Source organism: Coloeus monedula, assembly GCF_965178545.1.
Source record: "Coloeus monedula genome assembly, chromosome: 12".
NCBI classification, from domain to species: Eukaryota; Metazoa; Chordata; class Aves; order Passeriformes; family Corvidae; genus Coloeus; species Coloeus monedula.
Window position 1 is genome coordinate 17,766,800 of NC_138792.1, and position 25,631 is coordinate 17,792,430.

Sequence of the window (25,631 nt, forward strand, 5' to 3'; positions counted from 1 at the left end):
TTTTGTGACAGCCTGAGCAGATGCAGGTAGCACACCTGGCCTGCTCCCCAAGGGGACCTTGCCTGCAGCAGGATTAGGAAAGTAGAAAGTGCAGGTCACTGGCAAAGAGCAGAGTTTTATTACTGATCCCTAAAACTCACCCAGGTGCATTGCAACCTAGTGAAATGTCAAGCAATTAAACATCAAAAGAGAAATTAAAAAGTGAAGTGTTTGGTACAGAGGAAAGGCTCACTGGTCCCCTTGGACCCTTCACAAGAGAAAACAAGTAGGTAATTAAATGAGATGCTTTACAGGAGGTAGTTTTGTTTCACAACAGAAACAGGTTTATGTATTTCTTCTAACAAGTTGCTTGTTTCTTTTAGGAATGAAAGAAACCTCTGAGCTCCAAGGAGTTCACAACCACTAAAACTGCTTTACTTTCTGCTCTTCTGCATCCAAAAAAAGGTTCAGTCTTGATAGTGAGGAAGGCTGAGAAAACATTAAGGACTCACTTTTCCCTCGGAAGAATAGGATGCCATCCCTCTGTGGACTTCAGCTGTTCTTGACTAACTCCTGTTCTTCAGCCAGTCCTGAGGCAGTCTAGGAGACAAAAGGAAGACACCTGAAACCTTTTCCTCCTTGTAGCCATGTTCTGTGTCCACATGCTGAGAGTGGGAATGACCCCGATGTCAGTCCCACCCCTCCCACGGCTGCTTTCAGTGCAGAGTCACGGGCTGCATGGAAACTTCAAAAATACCTCACTGGGACCTGCTCCTTACCTTACACCTGCCTCTGTCTGGGAAGCTCGGACACAAAGGACAAAACTTACAGCAAACCCAGCTTCTGACCTGGCAAATGCCAGCAGGACCCAGTTCAGTGAAGGCTGGGCAAAGGCTCATTTTAGAGAATGTTTCTGACCTCAGAGGTGATGTGTTCTCAGCCCCAAACCAGCTGTAAGTATTTATTTGCTGTGCTTCAAATTTTCAACAACTTGGCATATTTTTTATATAGAAGAACTTTGAGCTATTTTCATTCATGGACTAAATTTCCTTATCAGACCAACCTGCCATTTACAATTTCTGCTCCTTGCAGGACCACAGAAATTCTTTCAAACTGATTTGGTGTTCATGATTCAGCAGTTGTCTGAGCAACACAGCACAGAGAATCACAGGGAAAGTTTGAACGCTGCAATCCAAAGGTGCTCTCTTATCGTGGGGTTCTTGCTTTGCTTTCCTGCTGCAGCCATGTAGTTCTGTTCCCAGATACTATAGACCCTAGGCAACGTTTAATGGGGAAAAAATGCTGGAGGCTATGTGTAACCATGAAATAAAGCCAAGTTTAACTCTCTGGGTCATTGTCTGTCTGTCCTGGAACCATGTTGTGTGAAGGGGGAGCAAGTGCTGTCTTGTTCCTCTCTATGAATCTTTACAAGTGAAGGATGAGGGCTGCGTCCCTTTTCTGGCTGCTGCTGCCAGTCCTCCGTCAGGTAATGCTGGATGTCCAGCTGGCCTTGTGCTCTTCAGGACTGGGCAAAGAGCCACAACTAAAACCTGCTGCTGCTCTTTGAGTGTGTCCAGGCTGAGAGGGGCCTGCACTTTCACCTGCCTGGGCCACCCCTTCAGCCTGGCTTTACAAGAACAGGCTCTAATTAAATACCCTCATTTGAACAAGGAGTGCCTTGCCCCTCTGAATTCAGTAAGTATTCTAGAACAGATTCTAAAGCAAGCCCTCTTTCTGCAGAGCAGTGACTAAAAGGTACTTCTACACTTAAGAGTTACTGTGCTCCTGCCACAAGACAGGGTCAGCGTAATAAATGATTTCAGTTACATTACACTGTCAGCAAAAGACTTTTCACCTTTACTGATCTTAACCAAAACAAAACCTAACAGCACCATGTTTGTTTAATGCCATCAGAATTACCTGTGCAGGTGTCTGGGTGCAGGTGCTCCTTATGCTCCCACCAGGACTGGGTGTTTCCCACAGCTCAGACGAAGCTACAAAGAGCAGGAATGGGAGTTATTAATGGCCACAGTTAATGACAGCTCATCCCAGCCATGGATTTCCCAACCAGCCCCTCAGTGACACCAACCTGTGTCTCCTCCACTCCGTGGCACAGCACAGGACATGCAGGGAACTCCCTTAAGGAGGGACAGGACTCAGACCAGGAGCTGCTGGGTGTGGTGACACAATTCCAGGGCAAAGGCCACCATCAGGCAAATGCTCTGTTTTCAAATACAGCTGATCCATCACAGTGGAAGCACCATCCTCAAGCAGCCAGGAGAGCTGTAGCCTGCTTAGAAAAAAGCCTGGGTTCCTGCTCAGGCCAGCCAGTTCTGTCCTGGCCTAGCAAGGACAGCTCCTCAAAGAATCTGAACATCACCAGACCTTGTAAATGCTACTGAGCAGAGGCTGTAACTACACACTGTACTCACACAAAACACAGAGCAATACATGGTGGTCAAAAAGCTGAATTAAGAGTAGTAGATAAAGCATATAGCCATTTATTTATGGGCTGGTTTTATTTTCAGACCATATTTATTTAAAAAGCAAATTTAGTGGTTTTTACTATAAAGTACCTGTTACTGTGGGCTCAGCTGTCCCCTCTGTGCTGTGGAACTGGAACTGATTACCTCAGGTGGTTTCTGCTGGAGTTAATAAAAACATATTTTCTCATTTACTCAGCTCTGTAAGTGCTGGTTAGAAGCAGTTTACCTTAGCTCATTTCCCACCTCCATTTCAGGTAGGTCCACCAAGACTTCTACATTTTCTTCAGGAACAAATTAGAAAAAAATCAGACACTATTAACTTCATATAATTACAACAATCTACATTCTGCCCTGTGTTTATCTGCCAGAATGCAGAGTCTTGTTTTGCAGTGAAAAGGAGAAAACTGCCTTCTGTTTTTTGACTGACCTTTCTACAGTATTGAGGTTTCTCTGCCTCAGCTGTAAAATAAAAGCCAAAGAGGGCCCTGGCTGGGAAGTCCCTGACAAGTCCAGCAGCCACCAGCCCACACCCAGTACCTCACCTTTACCTCCAGAGTTCTGCTGCTGCTCTTCCGTGTTTTCTCTCAAATTTATTACCTTTCATTGTGGGCAGTCGAAACCTGAGGAAAGAAAAACACAGCTAATGATCAGGATGTGAATCACTTTTAACTGCACCTGTCAGCCCAATAAAAAGCTGCACCAAACAGATCTGACATTTCAGAGCAAGCCCTGCACACGTGTGAGGCTCTGCTTGCTCAAGCACCCCTGACCTGTCTGTCACAGCTCTTAAATATTTACTGGGAAAGGGCACAGAGAATGATTTGGGAACTGTCCCTCAAACTGCTGAGGATTCAGGTGACATTTTATCCTCGCATTTCCGAAGATTTAAAATGCCACTTTCTAGTAAAATCTTATGTCAAGAACAGCAATCGACCTCCTGATACAGAACAATTACCTGGTTATTTGGTCCATCTGCAGGGTGGAAAAATGAGCCAGCACAGCCATGGGCAGAGCCAGGGATCATCTTCAGGCGGCTACGAAGAAACTCCTTCAGTCCATGTACTCAATGTAACATTGAGGAACAAAGCATTGACGTTGTGAGAAATCCACAGCTTTAAAGCACTAAGACTTTTTCCCTTCTGACTGCTGGGCATGCAAGGAAAAGCAGCAACAAAAACCAGATGAAGTCGTTCCTGTCTGCTTAATTTCTGCTCTTTGTGCAGAACCTACGAGTTCAGTGGCTCACAGCCCCTTGGAAATCCTCGATGAAGGGTTCATTTAATATCACATGTTCTTCTTCAGCTTTTTAATCTGTTACTGATATTGTAATTCAAGTATTCTAAAAAGAGAGGGAATTTAGGATCACAGCGTTTTTACCATTTCATTCTGCAAGCTGTTCTATTACACAGATAAAAAGACAAAACGTACCTGGGTTTTCCCAAAATATGTGAGAAGTCTTTTGTGCTCTTAAAGGAAAAAAAAATTTCAAGGGAATGTCAGTATCACATTTGATAATTAATTCAGAAATAAGCAAAACAAACACAAATACCTTACCTGTACATTCAAAGGGTTAAATCAAACCCAATGTTCTCCCCTAAACAGCCTGATAAATAGACCTGCAGTAACCTGTTTACTTGAAACATGATCACATATTAATTAGTGAATAATGCAATTAAAAATATTAGGCATATTTACAGAGAATGAGACTTTCCTAAACACCAGAAATGAAAAGGAAACTCCAAAAAATCTGGAGTGCAAGAGATGCGTTTTATTGTATGCCCGTTACGATGAGTAACACATTTAGAAATAATAATCCCACAGAACAGTGACAATCTTATTTTACAGCGTGTACATCATTTTTTACAGCCACATAAAACACTTATTTGTCTAAGAGATTTCCCAAATTTTAACTTTCTGAAGTTTAGAAATATAAAAAAAATTTATTCTCAAGGAACTGATTCTCATCTGGTGCAAAAACAAAATATGAACATTATCTGGAACACAAAGCCACAATATAGCATGAAGTTACAATTTGTCATGTGAACAGCTGTGTGCAAACATGAAGCAACTAAAAAGTAAAAAATACACATTATATGCATAACATTTATGACCAGGTTTTTCATTAAATAGCCCTAGACCAGCTCGTTATATAAGCGCCATTGGATTTGCAGCATGCTAACACAAAGCATTTTTAAAGGGATGCATATTTTAAATGTATACACTGTAAACTCAAGATCCACCTCCAAACTCTAGTGGCAGCAGATTTTTCTGGTTAAATACTGCATATATACTTTCTTACAGATTGAAAATGCATGTTTATAGCATGGTATAGATCTTTTTTTAAAAGAATCGATTAAAAGGTGCTATTTTATGTCTATATGGAAAATTTCATATTAGGAGGTAGGACAGTAACTGTCATACCTGTTAAGAACACTGTCCTAAAGAACTTCTAAGTACTTTGAATTTTAATTAAAAAAAACCCTACAGTTTTCAACTGTTTTTAATATTCTTTTTAGAGAAGACTTTAAAGTAGCGAGGAAAAAAATTAGTGTTGAGTCACAACACTATGAGCTGCATCCATTTTTATCCTTTAAAAAAAAAGTCAAATTCAAAGTTAATTTTGTTATATGTGCCATACTGAACAACATTCAACTGTAGTTTCAGATAAAAAAAGGGAAATTATATACATATACATCTTTAACCCTAGCACCAGAACACCACCTCTGAGACCATAACATAATGCTCTATTTTAAACATCATATCCTGCAATAAAATAGGTTAGCAGCTTTGAAAACCAGTAAAAAAATGCTTCTTGGACCTAAACTAATAAAGGAAACCAAAAAGTTTCCCTATGAAATGTTTTAAAAAAAAACCCCAAACCAAACCAAACAAGGGACACCCCCCAAATTTCGCCAGTTCTGGAATTCAATTTCTAGGCACAATTGAAAACGTTGTGATGAAGTGTCTGACTAAAACTCCCTGTTCCAACCTGCACAAGAAGTGAAGAGTGGGCTCCTTTGCAAAGCCTCTGCAGCTCACCCCACCAGGGATCTGTTTCCATACTGGAGACACACGTTGGGACTGACAGAATGGGTCACACAATCAGCTCTGCCCTGTCCTCTAGACTTAGCAACGGCAAATACTGTTCACTTGGAGACATTCATCCATCTTTCTGCAAATTTAAGACATTCATCCATCCTCTGCATTCTCTAGTGCTCTTTAGGTTCTGATAAGCAACAATCATAGGGCTATGAGATCCCCTGCCAACCCTAATACTTTTTAAGACTTTTAATACAAAGAATGTGAAGTTATGGTTTAATATCAAGCTTTGAAACCAGGAGAAACAGTTCGTGAGATTTATTTTTTTCCCCAATTAGCATATCACAGTTTCTACATCGCTTCCTTCTGGAGCTCACCTATCACATTATGGCCTCTTTGTGGTGCCTCATTATGTGCTGATTTTTCTCGGAGGGCCTGCGGAAGCCCTTTTTGCAGTACTCACACCTGTGGGGGTAGTCTTTGGTGTGGATGGAGATGACGTGGCGCTTAAAGCCCGACGCGTCCGTGGTGCTGTACTCACAGTACTGGCACTGGTACACCTTCCTGCCACTGTGGGTCTTCATGTGCTTCTTCAGTTCATTCTGCTGCCTGAAGCCCCTTTTACACCTTTTGCATTTAAAAGGCAGGTCCTTGGTGTGAACGGAGAGGATGTGCCCACTGAGTACAAAAGGATCGGACGTTTTGAAGTCACAGTGCCTACACTGGTGGATCTTTTTCCCTTTATGGGTCTCGCTATGCTTTTTGAGCTCCGAGGGCCGGTGGAAGCCTTTCTCACACACCTCACACTTGTGGGGAAAATCCTTGGTGTGCACTGAAATGATGTGTCGCTTCAGGTCACTGGAGTTGGTGCTCTTGTGATCACAGTGGGGACACTGGTGAGTCTTATGCCCTTGGAAGAGCTCTGTGTGCTGCTGCAGCTCCTTCTCGTCGGCGAAGGCCTGGGGACAGTGCTCACATTTAAAGGGCAGGTCGGTGCCGTGTTTGGTTTTGATGTGAGTTTTCAGGTTGGACTGGTCAGCACACCTGAACACACAGTGCTGACACTGGTATGGCTTTTCCCCCGTGTGGGTCCTCATGTGCTTTTTCAGCTCCGAGGGGTGGCGGAAGCCCTTCCCGCACTCCACGCACACATGAGGGAAGTTCTTGCTATGGACTGCGAGCAGGTGCCTGTTGAGGAGCCCCTGCTCTGCAGTCTCATAGTCACAATATTTGCACTTGTGGAGCTTGGGCTCCTTGTCCCTCAGGATGAGTTTATTGGAACTCAACGGGCTCGCCTCTCTGTATCTTCTTGTGTACTCTGTAAACTCGTGCGTTTTATCAACTTTATTTATAAGTTTATGGCTTTCCAGATGATTGTGGAAACTTACTTTTTTGTTAGTTGTAAAGTCACAGTCTGTACACTGGTATTTCTTCTTGATCATATGATCGGGATGGTTCTTCATATGCCTTTTCAAGAATCCTCTGGATTTAAATTTTTTCCCACAAATATGACAAGGGTAAACTGTTAAGGGCTGTCCATCAGGACCTATTATAACAGCTGTTTTTGAACAAACAAAAACAAGTTATGAAGGAAACACATTTACTGATTAAGAAGTTTTCAATCATCCAAGTGCTGTTCAAATTCATGCACTTACACTTGCAGCAGAGAGAGTGGCTCAGTAGTTTAAAAACAACCAATCCACAGCACCTATAGTTTATATAGTTCTGTTTTAGAAACTGCTCAAACAGACCAGGAATATCACATGTGCACTGAATATAGCCATGGGTACTTTTTAATAGCTTGCAACATTCCAATGAATTGCATCAGCCCTGAGTGTACTGACTGAATAGCAAAATACGACATTTTCTAGGCACAGAACTGGAGGGGGGAAGGACACAGGAAATACGCAAATCATCATTTATAGCTTTTAATTCTGCATCAGCTTAAAAAAGAGAAAAGGAATAGGACAGGAGTAAGTGGCACTCCATGACAATACCGTAACCATCCAGTGTTTACCTGTTTGCCATTGCCTGGCCTCTCCTCTCCTCCTTTTCTTGGTTTTTTGTTTGAGCACTCTATTAGTGCTAATGCTATCACAAATCTGCAGGTACTGTGTTGCATTACCGTTTTTGTTTTCTAATCGTGTATCCAAGTTATTTCCTAGAAACAAAAATTAGACACCATAAAAAACCTTAAACAACTTGTTTCTTTGGGACTGACGACTGGAATTGCACAGCAGCATTATCTACTTTTTAAAAACAAGCATTGCCCATTCCTCTACCACCAACATACATCAAAAAGAAGTGTGCTAATAGGAACCACTATCTATCTTTTCCTGGCAAAAGTCAAGGGTATGATTGTTTAAACACTGATTCCTTTCTGAATATATTCTTTGATTTTTATTTAAGTTGTTTTTACTTCTTAACAACTGCATTATCTCTTTTCTGTCTGCAAAACTACATTAAAAATCTGGCAGTGCCTCCCAACTTCCCCACCCCCCTTCGAAGGCTTACAGACATCTAGAATTGTTTTAAATTCAAAATAGTAGAGAAAGACTGTAGTGTCCTTCAATATCTAATTTATGGCTCATTCTTTGCATCTCTGATTAGGAGCACTGACACAGAAATGTCTATTTTTTCAAAGACAGTTTTAGTTTTAATGCTGTTAAAAGCTCTCACCTGCCGCTTGACCATCTTCGTATCTTCGGGGAAGCCTTCTTTCATCTCCTGCAGAAAATGGTATTTTAGTCATTATAAAATAGTATTCTTTTTAAAGATGATGCTTTTGAAAGCCTGATAATGAGAGAAAACTAACTTAGCTAATAAGTAACAGGTTAACACCATCCAAGTGGAGATGTGCAGCTCAGTGTTGTGTAATCTTGAGCCTCAGGAGACAAAATCCCATCTCTGGGAGGGTTTATCCACCCCATCTGTGTTTGCATGCTTACCCTGCTGGCTCTCCTGCTTTCCATTATTAATATGCTTGTTTCTGCAAACTTTTAACCTCATCTATCCCTTCAGATACCCATGCAGAGGTTATCTGAAAGGCACACTTTGCTCCTGAGATGGAAGCACCTTATCTTTCTGGAGTAAAGCAGCCAGATAAGAGGACTTGGCCCTTATCAGCCTCTCAGCACAATGGAGCTCTGGGAGATGCACAAGGAATACCTCAGGAGCACATTCCTCATTTTGCACTGGAAGTATTTGCTGTAATGTGCCAAAGCTCTGTGGTTCTGAAGCACTTTACCAGCCCAGCTGCTGGGCTCTCATTACCACACCAAGGAATTTTCACTAACTTGCTTAATTAATTGCAACAGAAACTATGGATAACTTGGTACCCCCTTAACAAACATTTAACACACCAAAATCCAAGGAAATAATAGAAAAGAATAGACAGGATTCTCGATATATCCTAAGACACTTCTGCTATCTGAAAACAAATCATCTTTTTTGTTTTTCACCTGAAGGACTAACAGGCTTAAGACACATATATAAACTGAAATTATTAGGAACATATTTACATGTTTATTCCTATCATTCCCTTTTTGAAGTCTTCCTCCCAGCTAATGAAAAATACCTAAGTCTGTTCTTGTTTAAGATCTTCAATATTAAGCATCAAACCCCACACACTCTGTACATCTGAGCTGGGATCAGAAACAAGATAAAACTTCTCCTAACGAGCTTTCCTTCTACTCCATGAAACTCAACACACAGCAATCATTGGATGGCAGAGATCAGGAGCTGTTTCCAAACCCCAAGAACAAAGTGAGGTCATCCCAGAGATTCTGGCAGCTGGATGAGGGAGGAAATAATGGCAGGGATTGTCAGGAAAGAAGCACAGGTTCCTACCGTAAGCAGCAGCCCAAGCAACGGGGACAAACGTTTTATTCACGCCAGAGTCCTCAAGCTGGGTGTCTGGAAGGGATGTGGCTTCTTCTTCCCCTACAATAACTTCCATATAAACTTCATCTGCTATTTCAGCACAGCCTGGATTAAGGGAGGAGAATAAATCTTTAATTTTATTCTGCCTGTCCTAACTTTTCCTTCATTTAATTTGCTCTCGCTCTGATGGATACTCATTATAAATTAATTTTCTTCCTTTGGCATTTAAGGGTTCATTGCTTATTCAGACATTCCTTAAAGAGAGAAAACATGTATCAATAAATACTAATCCAAAACAAATGCCCACAAAATTTCCAATATATACAAATTCATAAGCTTGCAACTGATGACATTTGCCTCTTTGTCAGAAAGCTGCTTAATTCACAGTAGGAAAATAGAAAAAGAAGAAGTATGACTAACCTCATTAACTTCATCCATGGACATGTTAAATTTAATATAAATAATGAAATGATTGCACACAGTATGCACAAAGTGCATTACCCACATCACTTTATAATAATTATGGCCTGTTTTTTATTTTTAGGGAAGATGAGCTTAGTTTTCTACTACTTCAGGCTGAAGAATTCTTCAGAAAAAATTAAAAATGTCCTTGAGAATGATGGTTATATGGGTGTACAAACAGCATGAGAAACAAAAATGTTTCTTATTATGCTTACTAATGTCTTCATCTTCCTGAGAAGAGTCCTTAACAGCCATGTAAACCATTTTTTCTCGCTGCATTCTCCCAACACCTCCTTGTTCAATGACTCCAGCTACAGAATGGCCATTGTGAAAGTCACTCTCAGTGACAATTTCCGTCCCACCTTGAACAAAAAGAAGTGACACACATTAAGTCAATGTGAACAAGCCACTGGTAAGATTAATTTCAGATTTCAGTATTTCTTTCTCGTTTACAACAAAACCGTTTTTCATAAAACTCCAATTAAGTGTTTTTACATCCAGGTCTGTCATAAAATCATGCAAGTTTAGTAGTCTGGAAGAGATGAGGAAAAAAGTCTCTGGGCATGTCCTGATAAATTCAAGCCTGACCAACCCCTGCCCAGGGATCACGACCCTTCCATGTGTGCCAGGAGGAGCTCAGCTGCCACTGCAGACACACAGCTGTCCATGCCCACCAAAACCTGACTGCAACCCTAACCTTGCCCCAAACACAGCCTGGCATCGTGGATATTCCCAGATTCCTGGTCAAGACTCCTCTATGTGCTCCTCATGCTGGGCAGCAAAGGTTCAGCACCGCCAGCAGCAGCCCTGCTGAGGGGAGGGAGTGCTCCCAAGTAGGGAATGGGATGATTTGCTGGGACCACCGCCCTGAAAGCAGCTCAGAGAACATCCCTGCTGGGAATTACTTCTCAGCCATAAGAGGTTTTGGTTCTCCCTGCTGCTGCATGAGCAGAAGGTCTGTCCCTTCTGTCCCTGGAGACTGACAGACCATCCCCAGAGAAACACACAGTATTTTGGGAACAGGGCCTGGGAATGATCCAGAGGTTCCAGCTCCAAGGACAACCAAGAGGGGGACTCTCTTTTTCAAGAACACACACAGGTGAGCTGTGCATCCCCTCAGAGCACTGGGAGTGCTGGTCTATCTGTGGGGAAAGGGAAGTGCAGAGCAATTCTGAGTGCCTTGGTTCACCAGCAGCCCCAGAAATCCTCCCCTCTCTCTGCAATCATCACCAAAATCCACCAAAGGCTCCCAGCAACAAAAGGGATCCACTCCAGAGGCTCTGCTGTACTGACACACTTGTGTCTTGCAAAGTTAGAGAAAAGCAGCAGCTGAGAAAACAGCTGCAGACACACAGCCACTTCTACATTTGGGCTCTGCCTGCCTGAAAATAGCCCTGCTAATCAAAAAAGAACTCGAGACTAATCCACAACAACCATTTGCTGCATCTGGGGAGCCTCCACAAATGTCACGTTCTACTAAACACTCCAGTCACTGGATTACGTGGAATTAAGAACAAACAGAAAGACCTCGAAACTGGAAGAATAAATAGGATATCAAAGTACCTATTTCAACATCATCTTCAGCTTCAGCTTTAAATATGTACACTTTGATAACTTCTGAACCAAAGCCATCATCTTTAGCAACATCATCATTTGCCACCTCGGTACTGATCTTCAAGGGAGTGCTTCCAATATGGTCCAATTTCTCTCCAACATCATCCACTGCAAAGAGAAGAGAATAATAATGAGGTTCAAACACATTTTTAGAAGTCAAAGCAATCAATAGCATGATTTTCTCCACTATTCTCCCCATGTACAGGAAAGGTTTATATTCATAAGTGCCCTTTAAAAGCAGCTCATCTCAAGAAACTTATAAGAGATTCCAGAAGTTCAGTATTTTATTGCAACTCAGGAAACACAGCAGGAATTACAGAAAGGAGGACACAAGAGGGAGCTTGTCATCAAAGGGAATAAGGTAACTGGTTATGGCTGAAACTATTATCCTTAGAAAGCAAAAACGTATCAATAATTAAAATTAAACATCTATACGAAAGTGTTAAAAATTAACCCAGAATTGCCTGTCACAGTCTAAGAGTCCTCAAAAGTTTCACCAACACACTGGTGACTAAAATTTAGTAGCTGAAACTCTTGTGGAGTGCAATGACTTGGAGTATATTCCCAGCTAAAGAAGTGTGCATCAAAAATCTGACTGTATCTTCTCCCTAAAAGAAATTATGATTTTATCCACTTCACCACTTGAAAACATACACATTAATGAAGATTAATCCATAATAGACAGCTGATTAAAAGATGCAGTGACAATAAATCCAAATACTACTATGAGAGATTGACTCCTCATGTTTTACACAACTTACTCTCTGGTTATTTGGCCTTTACATTCAAAATGTTCATTTAATTTCTAAAAAAACCCCTGACATTCAAACGATTAAAATCAACATATTTTGGTAAAAAGGGCATTCACAGAGATGTCCATAGATACACCCCATATTGCCAGCACAGAGGGCACTGAACTCAGCATCTCTTTGACACATGTACCAACACACTTGTCTCTGAGGATAAATTTAGCTCCTGTGCAGATGGTCAACACAAACCTGTGCAGTGCTGAACACCCACGGAAGTCCTCTAAATAGAGGAGAATTCCACAAAATGTAGACAAAATCTGAATGAAACACATTCCAGGGACACAGCATCTTACTGCACACATAACATTAAAGTATGTGTGCACTAAGCAAAAAGAAGTCCTTAAAAGGAACACTGAAGTGACAGCAGAGCTTCCTGACTCCACAGGGATGCCGAGGGCTCTGATCCCTGGGAAAGGCCAGTTTACCTGGGATGGCTGCAGTGGTCCCCAAGCCCCTCCCAGTTTCCTGCTCCCAGGGCACTGGTGGCTGCTCCCAAGAGCTGCTTTAACCCCCTGAGACTCCAGCCCAGGCTAAACTGGAGTCCCTTTAAGCCTTTAATGCTCAGGGGGGACGCCTCTCCTGCAGCAAGGGGAGTGGGAATCCACCTCAGCAATCCCCAGCTAAGCTCTTCCCACTCATGGACAGGATTCCATGGACACCTACCCAGCTCACAGCACTGGGAAACATCATGTCTATTCACAAATCTTGGACTGCATCAGGTGAGTACAGAAGTTACTGAGGACAGAACTAGATAAAATGCAAGTAAGTACAAGTAAATACGTGGTTTCATTTTAGAACATCTATGAAGTCTATACTTTGATGAAAATTAATATTCTGAGTTGGAAGGGACTCACAAGGATCATCATGTCCAACTCTGAAGAGAATGGTCCATATGGGGATTGATCCCACACCCTTGCTGTTATCAGCACCAGGCTCTATAACCTGAAACCTCTAGGAAAACATTTAAAAAATGCTGCTTTAGCTGTTTGGTAGGGGGTTTTTTGTAACTAGCAGATTAATTCCATTGCTAAAAAAGTATCAAACATGGATCAGGGAAAAAAAATTTCCTCAGGAAGAGAGTTTTTGTTTTTTAATTAAAAAACCTTTCTAAATCTCTACTGCAATCTATGCCAGCAACATCAACACCTCAAGGAGTGAGAGTCCGACGTGCTGCATGATGGTCGTGTGACCTGGCAGGACACTGGGAACAGTCAGAGCACAAGCACTGGGAGCCACAAGAGAGGACCTGCAATATTCCTTTGACACTCAACTTTCCCAGCAGCAGACCATTAATACCCCTTTATATCCACTGTGGGAGTGTTACTGCACCTGCTAATTGACATTTGTTATGCTGCCAGAATGGGGCTGGCAGAAGAGAAAAAAGTGGGGATGCTGAAATACCCTTATCTTGGAGTAAGTATTTCTATACATTTACTAAGCATGAATTTATTAAAGACTATTTTTTTTCCTTTCTGCAAGGCTTTTAACATTTATAAAGGTTTTTTATTCATGTTCTGAAAAATGATAAATATAAGTTTAATTTAATACAATGACCACTCCCACTGCATGTCTGAGTGTTGGAAGGACCAGAGGTAACTCCCAGTACAAGGAGGGATTAAATACCCAGCTCTATGACTACACATGCTGCCAAAAAGAGTATTTCAAACTGTAATCTGTCCTGTAAATTTAGAACTGGGAGGTGGTAATAAAGTTCTTCTCAAATCTGCAACTCAAGCAACACCAACTTCTTCTAAACTTATACATTTTATAAACATAACATGTTACCAGTTTAACAGAAATAAGTACTTGTCCTGGGAGGTTATTTAACAACAGCAACTTCCTGCTGGACAGGGTGGTTTTCACAGGTGTGCTAGGAAGTTTTCTTTATGGTAAAATTTCTAACTATTTAACTAATATTGTGTGACAGTGACTGTGCACCACTATGGGGCTGGTGAAATAATGGAAGAAAAAATCCCACAATTTTAGACAGTTACCAGGACATCAAATGCAATGCAATAAACTTTACATAAAGGAAAAATATGAGGAATTTTTCAATTTTTGTAAGAATGTTTTCAGCAAAAAAAAAAAAAACCAACCCCAAAACACTAATACAGCACGTACACTCAAATACTGTGTTTTAATATTGCAGGTAAAGCCCTCAAATCTTCAATATCCTTTAAAAATAGGGAGTCCTGTTTTAGAGGGGCAAACTTACAGCAGTATTTTTAACTTTTGTGGTTACTTCCACACCATTAACCATCCTGTGTATTTTCAAAAAAACTCAGTCTTTACAATTTAAGCTAAAAAAATGGAAACCTATCAGGGAGTTTGTGCACCCAGGGCCTCTGGGATCACTTTTCTAAAAAAGCAAATGTGTAATATAGCAAAATTTGGAAAATATCAACTGGGCTGAGAAAATGATACCAATATAGACTGTTATCTGTAAGATGTTGCTTTTTGTTTCAAATACAACAAAACAGAACTGGCAATTGCTTTTGCTTAAATTGCTGTCTTATATGAAGTAAATTTCATGGTTTCCATCTACCTTTTAAACAGATTTACGTAAGAGAAAAACACCACAGCAGGACAAGTAATATTTGTTACAAAATATTATTGTTTTTTGAAACAGTTCATGAAAACATTCTATTGTCTAGGTAAGATGCCTTCAATCACTGCTAACCCATCAGTGCTAAATTCTCTGCTGCTTTTCCCAGGTATAGCTCCTGGGAACAGGGAATGCTTACTTTCTGTCAATGGAATATCAAAGTGTCTTCCAGCTCTGACTCACCCACCAGAAGCACTACATGTTATTACCTTGTCCCTTAAAATTAACTGAAAAAACACACCAGAGAACCTGCAGAAACAGATGCTGAATCCTCCTGAGTGAACAAGCTTTAAAGGAAAACTCAGCACACTCCCAGTGTTAAACTTACCTGGCTTGGCTGTTTTCAGGTGTGTGATGTCCAGATTCACCGTGGATTGCCAGCTCCCAATCCATGTGATGCCTCACATGCACTATGCTGGTGATACCACAGCCACCAGAGGAGCAACACGAGGGCAAGATAAGTCCCATGCTTTGACAATTCTCCGGGTTTTTCTAATGTCTGATCTACTTAAGTCCCATAGGTTCAAATAGAGGAGTAGGAATCCTAAAATGTTTAGCAAATGAGGCAACAGTGTAAGACACTAAAAAGGAGGTGTTGGTGGCACAGTACCTTACCCCCGGGCCAGCTCCAGTGTGGGTCAGTGGTGGCTTTGAGGTCACCAGAATAGTGCATGGGGCCGGCACGCGGAGCGGGGGCTGGCAACCCGCTGTGGGTCTGAATATCGCAAACCTGAAAAACAAAAGAGGGGAGGCTTCAGCTCCACTGCCCACTGCCCCTGCACCTCGGGATGTGCTGCTCACCAGCTCCATCTCACTCTGACAAGGGCTGGGGTCAGGGGCCCACCACTGCATTTGGGATTCAGTTCCTTTTTATCAAGGTGTTCTGATGGTTTAAAGCAAGGGAGTGTGAACACCCTGCGGTATCTGTGTTGTGAACATATCAAAAATAGATTTTTAAAGTCCTATGCTTATAAAGCTGGTTTGAAAAAGCTGAATTTATCTGCAGAGTGGTGATAATCTTCCAATGAAAATTTCCAATCACAAAATCATACACAGATAATCACACAACTATCAAGCTGAACTTACTGTTGTCCAAATAGTATTTACACAAAAAATGTAATTACCAGAAGTGTATGAAGTATCTACATGGGAATGTCACCTCAAAATGGTGAAAAATCACCTTTCAGTGAAGTCCCTTCCAATGCAAGCCATTCTATGGTTCTATCATTTAAGCTGTAAGTCCCAACAAGCATAAGGGAAATTAAAATTCCACAGTCAGCTCCATACCCTAAAATGTAGTATTTTGGTAGTTCCCACATGTGTTCCACAGAACAACTCAAAGTACTCCCTAAGGGTATATCTGGCATTTTATGTAAAATCTCCCCTTTTCAGATGCCAAATTTCATTAAAAGACAATTAAATATTCTGAAATTCTTTAAAAGTACCACTTTGGTGTGATTTACATTATAAAACAGTTCAACAGTCCTTTGTATACACCCCAAATGAAATACTGTAAAATTTACTTATTTACAACATTTGACAATTGAAAAAATGTAAGTAAGAAGTTTTGACCTGCTTGATAAATTGAGGCCTTTATCTATTCTACACAACACATTATCTCCATAAACAAAACAAATTCAAGGGTAATATTTGAACAATAAAAAAAAAAATTAAAAACTGCGTAAGAATTACTCATTTCTGCTGACAAAAACACAATAGCAGACACTTTGTAGGGTCAGGCTGGCATTCCCAGCACAACACAGGCTCAAAACTTAGGAAACACAACAGAGCTGTCTTTATCAATGATTCAGATGAGGGGATTGGCTTTGCAGGTGACACCAAATTGGGGGAGTGTTGATGCTGGAGGCTGGGAAGCTCTGCAGGGGAGTCTGGACAGACTGGATCCATGGGCTGAGGCCACTTGGGGGGGTTCACAGGTGCCAGGTCCTGCCTTTGGGTGACAACAATCCCATGGAAACCTCCAGGCTGGTGCAGAGGGGCTGGAAAGCTGGGAAAGGCCCTGGGGGTGCTGATGCCAACAGCTGGACATGAACCCAGGGGTGCCCAGGTGGGAAAAAGGCCAATGGCACCTGGCCTGCATCAGGAATGGTGTGTTCAGTGGGATCAGGGCAGTGCCCATCACCTGTGCTGGCACTGCTGGGGCACCTCCAGTCCTGGGGACAGCTCTGGGACCCTCAGGACAAGAAGGACATTGAGGGGCTGGAGCGTGTCCAAGGAGGGGAAAGGAGCTGGGGCTGGAGCACCAGGAGCGGCTGAGGGAGCTGGGAAAGGGGCTCAGCCTGGAGCAAAGGAGGCTCAGGGGGGACCTTGTGGCTCTGCACAAGTCCCTGACAGGAGGGGGCAGCCGGGGGGATCGGGCTCTGCTCCCAGGGAACAGGGACGGGATGAGAGGGAACAGCCTTGAGCTGTGCCAGGGGAGGTTCAGGTTGGCTAGTGGAAAAATTCCTTCATGGAAAGGGCTGTCCAGTCCTGTCACAGCTGCCCAGGGCACTGGTGGAGTCCCCATCCCTGGAGGGATTTCAAAAGCCATATGGATGTGGCCCTTGGAGACATGGTCAGTGATGGCCCTGGCAGCGCTAGGAGAACAATTAAACTCAATGATCTTACAGCTCTCTCCCAACCTAGCAGATTCTATGACTGCCTTAATTTATCTAAATGATTACTTTAAACAAAATCCTAGATGAATAATGTAGCTTTCAACTGTGACTATTCAGGCACATCACGATTATACATATATAAAAATTTAATTTGCTGAAAACTAGGTCTCAAAATGGCTTTGAAACATTGTGAAAGCCAAGCTTGAGAGCACCTGACAAAACTATGAATGTGTCAGACACACGTGGGGCCATCAGGTAAGTGAAAGCTTCAGATGCTCTGGTCTAAGTGCAGTATCATCAGCATCAATCACACTCCTCTGTCTCAGAAGGAATCCCAAAGATGACTGCACTTAAAATGACAAGGGAAATCGCCAGTTACAGAATAAACTCATCCTAAGTTCTCTGCCAGAAAGGAGCAATTTGTTCAGTGAAACGACTGACTGTAAAAATGGTGTTTCTTAGTTACAAACACACAGGATTTTTTTTATTGTAGGTCTAAGTTGATTTATAGACTCATTTTTGAAGTTCTTTTTCAAAAAACCCTCTTTTTGACTTCTGTTAGTGACACAGTAATGATGGAAAGCTTTAAAAATAATTGCTGTTCATCCTAGACTGAATGAAAATAAATATCAAAATACACCTTGCATAAGGGACATAAATACTATAAGAGAGTGAAATCATTATAATCACGAATCAGTTGTGTCCTCTCTCATGAAATTTTTAATAAATGCAGCTCGTTGTAACAGACTGACACTTCGACACACTTGGCATTGACTTTTTCTTTAACATATTGCTTCTGACTAAATAAAATCTGTTTTGACCTACTCACATTTCAGTAAGTGATTTGGGCAAGTCAAAAAATTTAAATTAACTATCATATATTTTATCAAATTTGTGTAGCAGCAACAACTGGTACCTTGGGTATAATGTAACCACTGAAGAAACATCAAGTACCCAAGGTTCTTTCAGCAGCCAACTTCAGCTACCTGTCAACAGGATCATATGGAGCTGGATGCTGCGTGGGAACTGAAATGTGTTAATGAGCCAATCCATTAAAGCACACGACCCCTTATTTCCAAGTTCAGCCCAGAACAGCACAACAGACAATGAAATGCCTATTATAATTTTTAATACACTAAACAAACTACATTTTGTGGACACATTGAGAAAACTTTGAGTTAGAGATCTTAAAAAAACTATTTCCTTGTGGATTCTCCTGATTAAGCCCAACATATTATTTTTACACAAATCTGCGTAACATTGTAATATACCCAAGGCGTTTTTAAAAAAAAAGTAGTATATTCAAAATTAATTGAATGTTTAACTTTCCAAGGTGTTTTTCTCAAATTTCCTGGAATATCTAGTTTCAGAAACACAAACATACACACTCACTCACTCAGCAGCATCAATGTCCTTCTCTTTCTTGTTGTAGCAGTGACTTTGCATCAAAACCCCCAAATTCAGACACCAGAAATTAACTGGGCACCAGCCTATTCCCTGAGTGTTCCAAGAGTCCAGTTATAGGAAGTTCTCCCCACCAGAGCACTTCCAGCTCAGCTCCCTCCTGCTTCCATCTACCTCTGTGGAACTTACAAGATATCATCAGGTAGTCTTCAGATGTGCTCTTGCCATCATCGTCATCCTCGGTTTTGATGGTGACTGTGGAGCCAGGGACAGCCCCAGCTGCCTGGATGACGGCTTCTGAATCCGAGTTCGTCACCAGCACCTCTTCCGAGACCATGGTGGGTGAGTCGGCCCCGGCCACAGAGTCCTGCACCACGTGCTCCAAGTGTCCCTCAGGGCCTGTGACAAGGTCTGCCACAAACACCTGGTCAGGAACTCGCACGGTTTCTGTGATCAGGTCAGAAGTCAGAACGTGGTCGCTGGTGTCCAAAGCCTCTTCAATGGCAACATCAGCCTCCAACACGGAGTCGGGAACGATGACGCCCTCCGTGACAACGTCCGTTTCCGTGATGATGTCGGGCCCCTGGACCACCTCAGCTGCCAAGCCATGATCAAGAGTTATCCCATCATCCGTGACCACATCAGAAACCAGGACAGCTTCGGGGACTGACACAACAATGTGATCTCCATCGATGTGAGCAGTGCCAGCCATTCCAGCCACTAGGGAACAACCATGAACCAGGAGAAAAATGTTACAATTATTGCACCAGCAACTGGTTTATCTAAGGAATGGAGTTGTCACACAGACAAGTTAAACACAGATGTAAAAATCTGTTACATCTTAACATCCACATTTTGCATTTCACCTGATAAACACTGTCCAAAGCAGCCGGTTTTGTACAAGATAAACAAAACATACCACTTCAAGACATAATGTGGAGTTTGTCCCAAACTTAGGTTTTACAATGAGGATCTGTTAAAAACTAAAGGCCAGTTTACAATTCAGTCTCTTTTTTTAAAAATTCCCAGTTAGCAAACATTTCATTGCAGCAGCAACGTGAACCTTCACAGAACTCTTGCGTGACACTGAAAGTGTGGGAACAAACCATTAACTGCTGTTACAGTAAAAGGACTCATCCTTTGGACTGCATGGGCCTTGTTAAAAATAAACACTCGTATGTAATATTTTTAGTAAAACTTCCAACGACTTGCCACATCACAAGGAATGGCTGGAGGTAGAAACCTGGTTTTTATTAACAGACTGGACTGGCCAGTCGTATTTGCAGACTACTTTTCTAGACATAACAAAGAACGCATAGTGAACTATTTTAACACACAAACAGCAGTTTTAATCTTGAAAACACTCAAGGAAATGGTTCTTATCAGAATGAAAAAAAAAAAATTAACATTACTCAGTAATTCAGTTGTAATTCAAATGCAAATATCCTGGTATAAAGACATGGTCCTTCCCAATACCTGAGAAGGTCATCTCCTGGATTTTACTCACTATTTTTAATAGTTAAAATGTTTACCAAAATCCTGCATGATCATAGTGTGAGGCATTTTGGATTCCTGTGTTTGCAATCCAAGACTCCCGCCACCTGGATCCATATTCAGCCAAATTCATTCACAAATAACTGCAATAAAACAAAAACGAGAAGTTACATTTAACAGTGTTCTTGTGTTGGTCAGCTTTACTGGATTGATGTGTTACACTGACAAACACAGAGAAGTATTTACCCGCAAATTCAAGAAAAACATCAGCAATACTTCATATAATTAACTTCATTATTTTGGTTTCTATTTTTTTGACCTTAGCATAACAATAAATATTACCAATTGTCCACAGAGCAGTCACCTCTGCTCTGCCCCTGTCTGTACAGCTTCATTAACTAATTATCAAGACTGGTGATTCTGGATGTTCGGCGCTACAAAGAAGAAAGTATTGGGAGTATCACTTTTTCCAATTCTTTCAAAATTTGGATAAATGAGACAATTCAAAACCAATTTTAACACGTAAATTTAATTGGGGATGCCAAATCTCTTTGACAAGGTACAGCTACACAAAGTCACTCCCAGAGCAGGAGAAAGGATGTATCATTTGACAGACTGTTCCCATAAAACACAGGAGAGAAGGACAAAATCAGCATTCCAGCATGTTATTTGCATTGCTACCAAACACTGAAATGTGGGGATTCTGAATTATTTTGCAACTTGCTGCAACCCAAAAGACTTTACACGAGTTCTCAGTGCAGACAAAGTGACTCCACAGAAGCACATACTGGATCATACAGAGCTCAAGGCTTTCACAGGTGAAAAATCTCCAGCCTAAAAAAATCTCTGTTGCACAAGACTAAAATCTTGCACTTTCCTGACCTCTCGTATCCAAGAATCAGAAAAAGTGACTATCACAGAGCAGACGAGGAGTTTTAGGAGTTGTGGGAAGCGACCGCAGGGTCAGAGCTCAGAACTACGTGACCTGGGTGGTGCAGAGAGGAGCAGGGAGCACAAATCTTTCATGAGTAAGTCTCCAAAGTATGGTGCTTTCCTGTTGCAGCACCAACCTTGGTTTTGCTCTCCTAGATCTCATAAAAGGAATCACCAGCATCCTACCACAAGAATTCGTTAAATCTCAGCATCTAAATCCAAACCTTGATGGAAACTCCAATTACTTTATGGTAGAACAAAACTTGACAACCCCACTGCAGTGAGTTCCACCTCAGGAGCCAGCACAGCCAAGGAAGGTGAATAATGAAACAAGCCAAGCTGTAGGAACAAGTCCCCAAAATCTGAGACACCTCCAAGGCAGAGTCAAGGAGCCAGGAAGAGCCAGGACCTCACGTAACTCCTGAGCTACTCCAGCAAAGGTGCCCAGTGATGGCAATTGCAAGGAAAAACCACTGATCCACCCCCAGGAGGTTTGGATTCACGACTACCAAAAAAGTCAAACACTATCCATAAGGAAAGCTGTCAAGGATTTTACTAATTCAATTCCACTCCAAAATCAAATTCTTTCAGCATTGTAAGGATCACAGAGCAGCTCCAGAACCTCAATGCAATGCTCCATCACTCCCAAATTATCGCCACAGACATCCAAAGTTCTCACAGTAGCTAATGAATCCTTGCTAGTACAGAATATGATGCAGCTCTAGACCATAAATGGCTCATTTAACTATTTGAGAATTAAGGCAGTATCTAACATTTCCTGACCACAGGCTTTACATTCAGAGGATCCTTTTTTCAGTGTAAATGGGTATGAGAAATTATCTTAATTTAAATCAATCTGAGATTACAGGAAGAATATGCCAGACTTCTTTCCTTCTCAATAAGCAACTTGTTTTCAGATTAAATAAGTAGGTGGACCACATATTACATGTTGTGGTACATAGAAAAATTCAGTACAAAGAAGGACTATAATTTAAATTTCTGCAGGGAAAGCAATGTATCACTAAAAAAGTATTTTCCTGGTAGTTAACAGGACTAGGAAAATAACCAGAGTTATGGAATGGCACCTTCTGTGCATGGAGTACCAGCAATCCCTTAAACTTCCCCTAAAATCAGAGATGGATAACGACACACAGGCGACAACCCTGCTGAAGCTGTACCAATCCTATGAAGAATGTTTCTGTAAACCCTCACTGCAGACAAAGGATGGACTTGAATCAACCACACAATCACAAATTTATTTTTTATATCAACTTTGGAATCTTAAAGGAATGCACTGACAGCAGGAAAAGCCCTTCCTGCTACTGCTGGAAGAATTAGCCATGGATAAGGCCCACAGCTCCCCCCAAACCAGGTGGCTCTGCTCACAGGTTGCAGCAGTGCAGATGATGCAGTTTCACGTCACATATGCAGGCAAATCTTGTTATTGGGAACAGCAAAAAAAAAAATGCAGTGCAGTGATTAATTGTGGTTCTTCTCAGCTTCCTCCTGTAGTACACTGTGTAACACACCCACACCACCACAGGCAGATCCAATCACGGGTTTGCAACAGGAGAAATCAGGCAGAAAGTCACAATTCCACACCCTGTCACAATCCCAAACTTATCCATTCCTCTCTTCTTCTGACTTGTAACATCTCAAGTTTTTCCTCTTAATTCCCCTTCTCCTCTGGGTATTTAAAGACAGTGAAAATGTTTTATTAGCATCAGCCAATAAAATATTCACTTTACAACATTCCATTAATTTTTTCATTGATTTTTTTTTTCATTACAGCATGCTATCTTGGCCCAGGAAAGAGCACATTATCATCAGATCCCAAAATGAAGTATTTCATCCAACCTACACCGAGATTCCCAGAGCAGTGTCTTACAGCTAAATTTTTTTAACATGTCTGTATCTGGAATAGTTTTGCTTTTCTGAAAAATAACTGTTCTCTTTCTAATGAGCCTGAGGTTCATTTCAACCTATTTCAGCTCTTTATGCCAAAGCTCTTCCTTAGATGGCGCTCAGCTGAGACAAGCAATGAATTTCAGAGTAGAAGAAGGGATATCTGACCTCTCTGACAACTGTAAATTACTTCTGCACATGGTATTTTTTAAAATCAAGGATAATGGTTGGAAGTTTGGAATGGATGACCTAATAGCAAATCTCAACTGAAAAACTGGTGGAAGTTCCCAGGATACACATTGATCTGTTCTTAGCTTACTTTTCCTAAAAAAAGTATCACAAAATAACCAGTAACACTTTCATTTTAGAGAGAGTCTAAGAGAACACTCCAAGTGCAAAGATCTTCAGCAAAGCACTTTAAGGAGGAGGGATAGCAAGCAATGCTTCAGCACTTCTACCTTTCCCGGGAAAAACAGGGCGTCATTCATGTTCCCAGGGGGATGAGGAAACTCCCAATCCCTATGCTGGCTTCCAGGCACTGTTGCCATATTTAAAATGTGTATAACATAAACAACATTTCTATAGAATGACAATTACAACATGCCAACTACAGCTTAAATACATGCTCTTTATTTATGTAGCTTTAGGAATACATTTCGTGTGGTCCTGCAAACGTTAAGCATCTCCCCAATTTACACACACCTTTATTCTCAGTAGGTTCAGGTGGTGCATTTTCACATGAAGCCTAACTGCATGGTCAGACCTTAATCTCTCCTTCAAAATAGCGGATTTCTTCTAAATAATTTACATCTTGTTTACATGCTCCAAAGGAAAACACAACATCATGCACTGCTGGTGTTTTGGATATTCATAAGCTGCATATGAGATCTGCATAAAACCTAAAGAACCAGGCTCAGACATAGAGCAATGTAACAACAAATAAACTTCTACGCCGTTGAAAAATACAAACCAGATGCTGTGTAATCATTTCATTTCTTAACATTCAAGCTGAAGACGAAAAAAGCATTATCCTCCCCTGATGACACTTCACGGTTTTCATTTTTTCCCCCTAATTTTAATGCAGCAACTGACAGAAACGCAATGAGAAACGTCCTGCTTGTGCAGAAATCTTAATTAGAAAACCCCAATTAATAAAATAACGGATTAACGCAGGTTAACACAGACCCTGGGCAGAGAAAAGACTGGGTATGAAAAACCAGCATATCCATTTTAAAGTCCTTTATTGTGTCCACCTAGAAAGCACCACGACCACTTACACTCCAAATCCATTTAAAACGCCACAGACAAAACCAGTGAAGGAGATTTTGTCTTGCTGCCTGAAACGCGCTAAAGGCTCTTCATACAAAATAATAAATAATAAATAATATAAAATAATAAAATAATAAATAATAAAATAGGAGAAAAAATAACATCTATGCGTCGCACCACCAAAACTTCCCGTGGTAAAAATCACGGGCAGAGCCGGCCGGCGGCTGCCCAAGGGCCGGGCTGCCGGTGCCCGCTGGCGCCAGCGGCTCCCGGCACATCCCGGCGGCTCCCGGCGCATCCCTCCCTCTTCCCTCCCTCCCTCGCTCCCGCGCGTGCCCGGCGCGGGCGCGCCCGCGGTGCCGCCGGGGCGGGGGGAGGCGGCGGAGGGAGCGCGGGGACAAAGGAGCGAGTGTCCCGCGGTGGTGCGGGCCGGGAGGCGGGGACAGCGCCGGGATAACGCCGTCACGGCGGGAATAACCCGGTCCCCGTCGGGATAACGCCGTCCCACGGCCCCGAGCCGCGGCCTCCCCGCCCCGCCGGCCCGGCCGACATCTTGTGTTCCGCCATTTTCTGCCCGCCCGCGCGGCCCCTCCGCCGCCGGGCCCGCCCGCACCGCCCGCCCGGCGCGGCACCGGCGGGCCCGGCCGGGGCTCCCCCGCCCGCCCGCCCAGGGGCGGCCGCGGCCCGCAGCGACCGCGTCGGCCGTACCGGAGCGCGGCCTGCGCGGCTCCACCGTGCCCGTGCCCGCGCCCCGGCTCACCTGTGCAGGCCCGGGGTGCGCCGGGCCCGCGGGACGCGCCGGGGCCGGGCCGGGCCTGGGCCCGCTCCGCCCGCAGCCTGGGCCGGGCGGCGGCCGCGAGCGCGCGCGGCCCCGCTCCGCTCCCCCCGCACGTCACGCGCGCCCCCGCGCGCCGAGCAGGCGCAGCCGCCGCCGCCCCCTCAGACCCCCCCGCGCCCCCGGCACCGTGAGGGCACCGCGGGGGGACCCCGCTCCCGGCCGGAGCACCGTGAGGGCAGTGAGGGGAGATCCCACACTCCCGTCCCCGTGAGGGCAGTGGAACAATCTAGTCAATAAAACACCCAACATTTAAAAACTCGGACAATGGTTTCAGTTCTGTGGGTCTCTTTTACC

At 42.7% G+C, this 25,631-nt stretch overlaps 1 protein-coding gene across 7 annotated transcripts; it reads right to left on the reverse strand.

Moving 5' to 3' along the window:
* Positions 1–405: 405 nt before the first annotated feature.
* On the reverse strand, positions 406–25,345 carry ZNF711 (zinc finger protein 711). 7 transcript variants are annotated; one of them, XM_082289453.1, is made up of 13 exons: positions 25,260–25,345; positions 20,431–20,535; positions 19,088–19,618; positions 11,412–11,570; positions 10,064–10,210; positions 9,354–9,491; positions 8,184–8,231; positions 7,522–7,665; positions 6,893–7,062; positions 3,421–6,463; positions 2,069–3,085; positions 1,900–1,973; positions 406–579 (listed from the first exon to the last, which is right to left on the reverse strand). In XM_082289453.1, the coding sequence occupies exons 2-10, from the start codon at positions 20,507–20,509 to the stop codon at positions 5,885–5,887; spliced, it is 1,995 nt and encodes a 664-aa protein (XP_082145579.1). In that variant the 5' UTR covers positions 20,510–20,535; positions 25,260–25,345; the 3' UTR covers positions 406–579; positions 1,900–1,973; positions 2,069–3,085; positions 3,421–5,884. The 7 variants fall into 7 exon arrangements, with proteins under 7 accessions (XP_082145579.1, XP_082145576.1, XP_082145575.1 ...); XM_082289450.1 differs by having other exon boundaries at positions 409–579; positions 3,421–3,804; positions 3,894–7,062; XM_082289449.1 differs by having other exon boundaries at positions 409–579; positions 2,069–2,269; positions 2,556–3,085; positions 3,421–7,062.
* Between the last annotated feature and the right edge of the window lie 286 nt (positions 25,346–25,631).